General features: G+C 32.0%; 1 protein-coding gene across 1 annotated transcript in view; it reads left to right on the top strand.

The window, feature by feature from the left end:
- Positions 1-4275, top strand: part of LOC106478175 (CD109 antigen-like) — a 138544-nt gene extending 134269 nt beyond the window's left edge. Inside the window, exons 34-35 of the mRNA XM_022381721.1 lie at positions 867-972; positions 3524-4275. Of these exons, the coding sequence (XP_022237429.1) occupies positions 867-972; positions 3524-3717 (300 nt within the window). The 3' untranslated portion in view covers positions 3718-4275. The remainder of the gene's footprint in view (positions 1-866; positions 973-3523) is intronic.
- The last annotated feature ends 1747 nt before the right edge of the window (positions 4276-6022 follow it).

Raw genomic sequence — 6022 nt, 5'->3', positions numbered from 1 at the left:
AGTTATGTAAGTGTTCCTTCATTTTTTTTTATTATTTTAGTTATGTAAGTGTTCCTTCCTTCATTTTTATTATTTTGGTTATGTAAGTGTTCCTTCATTTTTTATTATTTTGACTATGTAAGTGTTCCTTCATTTTTTATTATTTTGGTTATGTAAGTGTTCCTTCATTTTTTATTATTTTGGTTATGTAAGTGTTCCTTCATTTTTTTATTATTTTGGTTATGTAAGTGTTCCTTCATTTTTTTATTATTTTGGTTATGTAAGTGTTCCTTCATTTTTTTTATTATTTTGGTTATGTAAGTGTTCCTTCATTTTTTTATTATTTTGGTTATGTAAGTGTTCCTTCATTTTTTTTATTATTTTGATTATGTAAGTGTTCCTTCATTTTTTATTATTTTGATTATGTAAGTATTCCTTCATTTTTTATCTACTTCAATATCCCCAAAAATGTTCTCGCAAGGGTTCTTAAAATAAAATGTAAACACCATTCTGTGCACATGGAAGCTTTATTCCAGAATTAAATGTCTTAATTCATATAAATTTAATTTTACGAAAAATATTTTTTATTCCATGAATCATATTTTTTAAATATATTGTTTATGAAATTTCGGACATGACTCGCGAACACAGTTTGAGAAATGCTAATCTAAATTGTTTGACAATAATAGCCTTAAAAATAGTTAATATACTAAAACTATACAAGTTAACAGATGTCTTCATTTCCATTACTTAAATACTTTCAATATTTTCTATATTAATATTTTAATTAATATAAACTTAATTTTCTGCTACTGAATGTCCGAGCTCCATTCTGGTATTCTAATATTCCTGTTTAAATTTAAATATTATTCATTATTTTTCTTTAGTTAAGTGCTTATGAAAGTTGTATTTCGTTTACTGTACATCGGTGGTATCCTGTAGCAAATTTAACGAGACACTTGGAAGTCAAGGTTTATGACTATTACGCACCAGGTAATTATAGTTTCAGTGTTTACTCGTACTGTGTTATCTATAAACTAGTATGTTTCTCTTCATGATAAGAAAAATAATTCTCTGGAATTTCTCTTAAACCTCACAATACAAAATAATCATTAATCACAATCGATGGTCCTCGTAGAAAACAGTAATGGACATTAAAGATAAAATACATCTCGAGTAAGAACATGAAATAATGGGGAAATGGTTTAGTGAGACGGTGAAAATCAATTAACAATAGAGAAACTGGTTATATTTGCCACTTGATTGGATTCATAAAACAGCCTCTAGCTGAGTTTGTAATTAACTTATTTCGAATGAAATAGGCTTAGCTATGTTTTGTATTTAATATACTTTGCTATTCTCCAACATAGAATAAATTTGTTGAATTCCTGAATGCCTGGAGTCAGTTCTATTTTAATCCTATATTTTATTTCATGAAAGATATGTCATGTGATAAATAGAAGATAAATGTTAGATAAAGGCCATCTCAAGTGCCATCTCAGATTTGATAATGACCACCACCTGCTACGAACCGTCTCACGTAGAGCTGAGAAATAAAATTCTATATCAAGACTCAGAGTTGGAGGAACAGTTTTAGATTGGTCAGGCAACTCAGTGCTAGGGGTCTGGGGGCATAGGCCCTAGTAAAATTTTGAAAAATAGGTGCTCTGAGATTGAGTCTTGTGCTAATTTTACAATAGTTTATTGAAAGTATTAATCATTTGCAAGCACTTCTTTATGATTCACAAAAATAGGTGTTCACTAGCACTTATACTCACCATAGCTATAAGTAACCACAAACATATGTACACTTGCAGATTACGCATGTAATACATGTAATTTATTATACATTGTTAGACTGATTCATACACACTATTATAAGTCTATCTGTTTACCTAGAAACAACTTTTGAAGTGCAAGTTAAAGTTTAAAAAGCCTTACAGTTACTGTGACAAAATGTTGGTCCATCTGGTGCCCAGTTTGCCGGACCTGGTCCGACACAAATGTCAAGTCATGTTCCCTAACATAATTTATTAAGCCTTAGAGTTTCATTGGTCTTGCACCCTTTTTCTACTGTTTTATGAAGTTTTCTGTATAATACTAAAGAAATAAAGTAAATGCAATGTTAAAATATGTTTTTAGTAAAACGGAGATTATTAGGAAACCTACAGCCTAAATTACATCAGATTTTTTATGTTGCTTGTAAAAATAAGACTGGTACTGTTCATCTTTAGATGTGGTTAATTATAACATAATTTATCTTTCAAATGATTATAAACTAATATGTAGACTGACTAATAACTGAAAGGCAACGACTTATACTTAAATTTTAAAGTCAGTCGTCTTTAGTTTATGTAAAGTTCTAAGTGATGACCCCTCTGACTCAAGCTCCAGACAGTAGGAATAGGAAGTTGCTTAGAAGGTTGTGAATTCACGAGACTAGAATAACATACATTAAAATACTTATTTAAGATAATAGGGCTAAATTACACAAAAAGTGTGGTACTTTCAGGTGAGACTGATTCCACGCAGAGTTACAAGGGGTCTATTAATAATGGAAGATTCGACAAGATGTTTAGTGCGAAGTATATTGAAGTTGTGATAAATAAAGAAAGGCAGAACACATACGTACAATCACAATAGTTAGACTTTTTTTAAAACAAACACAGTTCGAGTGTATATTTGTCACAACGGACAAGTTGCCTTTACTGGAGAGTTAGTCCTAACTCTGTGATCTCAAGTTGCATTAACTACTTAAACCATTAACGTAAGGCCTATCCAGAGCACCTAGCGCTACATAAGAACTAGTCGTTTTTCAATTAACTACAGTGGTCACCTGACCACCAGTGGAAAAGACACCTGTATAACATTTCATAGCATAGATGACCTTACAGCTATCTTTCCCACGAGAGGATAAAAGTTGCTACTTTAGGTGAATGACAACATACAGTGGTCAGGTAAAGTTAAAGGAGTTTAAAAACTTTCTTGGCCAAATTGGTGTGAAAACAAAAAACAGCAAGTTTTGAGAATCTTCTATATTATTACAGAGAGGTAGAAAACACATAGTATGTTTATATATATATATATATATATATATATATATACGTCAAGACTAATGTTTTCGAATCGACAAAGATTTCATCATCTTTAATAAAAGCTTTAATTTTAGTAAAATGTTTTTCCTGCATCACTAATTATTATTATATCTTTTAACAGAGATAAATATTTGATATACAACTTTTATCCATATGATAAACAAAAATATGAAAACACTAAAATGTTTCAATTTATTGTAAATAGAAAATTTTTAATATTTCAGAAAAAAATGACATTCACTGGATCAGGTCTCGATGAAAATAATTTGATCAAAAGAATAGCCACTATTACAGCGATTTAAATAAAAAAAGAGATTATAAAAATTGTTGTTGTTGTTTTTGCTAAATTGATTTATTTTTTCTATTAATTGTAATTAAGAGCTACTTGTTTGCTTTTCGAAAACATTGATATAAGGTTTTCAATTTAATTTTATTCGTTTTCATTTCAGAGCGTTACAATCAGACAATTTTTGATACATCAAATCTTCATTCGTTAGACATCTGCCAAGTTTGTGGATCGTACCAATGCTCGTGTGATCCAGGATACAGCTCATCTGCCATTATCCAAAGAAACCACGTGGCGTTAGGCTTCGTTCTAGTATATTTTGTGTACATTGTATTATCTGGCTCAAAGGAAGTGTGAATATAATAGCATTCAAATCTTTAAAAAATGCTTAAAGGGTTACCTTATGGAAGAGACCGAATGTTTGTAGAATAGTTTCAATGGCTTAATGAGGATTTCTTGTGCAAAGCCTTCTTGAATTAAGAAGATAATAACGTTGGTTTTTCCTGACACGGGCACGAAGCTCAAATATTGGATAAAACTTCTCAACGTCGCCTCTTTTCGTAGAAGCCTACTCTAACCGTATGATTTCATACAGCTTTAAGAACGTCTTGTTCCCTCTTTTGTTTTTTCACCAGTAATTTGTGCACTTTCAAAAGAAATTGTTTTCGTGAAAATGTCTTAGTACAGATGTGGAAGTATCAGAGAGAGAGAGAACAGTTTATGAACAGTTACCGTACTTCCTCACACAGCGTAAGTAAATAAAAGCCAGAAATATATATATACAGATCCATAAATATGTACAAAAAATGTTTGTGTAATATCTTTAGACATTGAAAGAACTAAGAAAGTAGGATTTTAACAGGCCCCTCACGAGCCAGTGGAGGACATTTTTGTTTAAAAAAAAAAGAGCTACCCAATAAGGTTTTTCTTAATTTCAACTGAAATGTTTTTGACATTTTTATTGACTAAAAAGAAGGCATTTCCCGCACTCCTTTAGCATTGGGGCTATAAAAAGTGATTTGAAGTGGTAAGGTGACTGAAATCCGTCAGTGTATCGCAAGCTTAACAGCCAAGCACAAGAAGCATGGAAGTCCCCAAATGACACGCAGAGGTATTCAGGAACTGTTTAGAATCACCTCAGTAGATATTTTGCAGCAAGCTGAGTACAATATTACGCCTGTAGCTGCTTTCAAAGTGTTCCTGTCTGCTTATCCTACTGCTGACTATTGTGATCCTTCGACCTTCCCTACCGAATCGCAGGTGAAATCGTTCGTATCTCAATTGAAAGCTATGCTTGAAAAGGTGATAGCAGAAGCATAAAAGGTTGGCAATTGCTTGAATAATGATGCTGAGAATGTGGCTTTATTGATATATATATACTGAATTTACTCCTAGCGGGTAGACCTTAGTACTAGCTACTTGAGGATGCTGTATTTCACTTAGAAATTTATCAATTAACAAACGAAAGCTTGTCTCGAAAAGATACGTCCAAAACCACCCTCTTTGGGAGTTTCCGGATTGAACTTACTTTTAATATTCAAGAAATTATAGTGTAAAGACACCCCTTGGCTCCTGAGGAACGTGTTAATATTAAACACCTAAACTTACTGATCATCAACTTGCTGTGACATTCAGTACAAGGTATCTCCCCCCCCCAAAAAAAAGTGTACTAAATATGGCCCTATATTTACTAAAAGATCAATATATATATATATATATATAATTTAAGCTTAATCATACTTTCATGTTTTCAGGTAATTTACGTGATCTGAAGATCAACCAATCAAAAGTATTATCATCGTGTATGAGCTTGTATATAGACATTTAACTTCCAACTCGCATTAGGTCACAAAAAATATTTTGTGCATATTAGCTCTATAGATTCTTTAATGACCTTTGCTGGAACCTTGGTTTTATTATTTTATTTATTTTTCTTCTGTGTAACTAATATATATTAATTAAATAATTAATTTAACATAGAACTCGGTGTACAGCTCAGTTGAACATACTGATACACATGCACATGACATTTTTAACGGTTATAATTCTGTAATATACCGAACATATTGTTTGGTAAATTGACAAATTGTTCTTAACGAACAGGGTGTGCGGGTTGGCCCTGTGGTGGAGCTCTGGATTTCGGATTTGGCGAGCCATGATCGAGTCTGTGTGATATCAGGAAATATCTCCCGCACTTTAAGATGTGGATCCGTTATAAGCGTGACAGTCAATCCCCTAGCGTGGATGGTAGGATGCTGCTGACTGGCTGTCTTCTCTCTGGTCAGCAGCTCAAAATTTGGGGCGATGGCAGATACCCTTAATATTTTTTTAGTTAACGAACGGAATAATAAGTATTAGAATGTTTTTTAAGCTTCGTTGTTTTGTTTTAAAATGCATTATAAACTGTTCCTAACTTGTTTGTTGAATTGGAACTACTTTTACTTGAAGAACCAAACCGGAAGCAGTTTATATGATATTCCAGACTTACGTCGTCAGTTCTGCCAATTAAAAAAAAAGTAATTTAACAGAGTTCTTGTGAAGTAAATTTTGATTTTGTTTTCCCCACCAATCTGAAGCAGTGAAAGTTTGTGAAAACTGGTAGATATGCTAATGGATTTATTCTGTTATTTGTTTTGTTACATTTTACTGCGTACTGATTTTT

The sequence above is a fragment of the Limulus polyphemus genome, unplaced genomic scaffold, assembly GCF_000517525.1.
Source record: "Limulus polyphemus unplaced genomic scaffold, Limulus_polyphemus-2.1.2 Scaffold187, whole genome shotgun sequence".
NCBI classification, from domain to species: Eukaryota; Metazoa; Arthropoda; class Merostomata; order Xiphosura; family Limulidae; genus Limulus; species Limulus polyphemus.
Note: the sequence above shows the minus strand (reverse complement) of the source record. Positions and strands in the feature narration are given on the sequence as shown.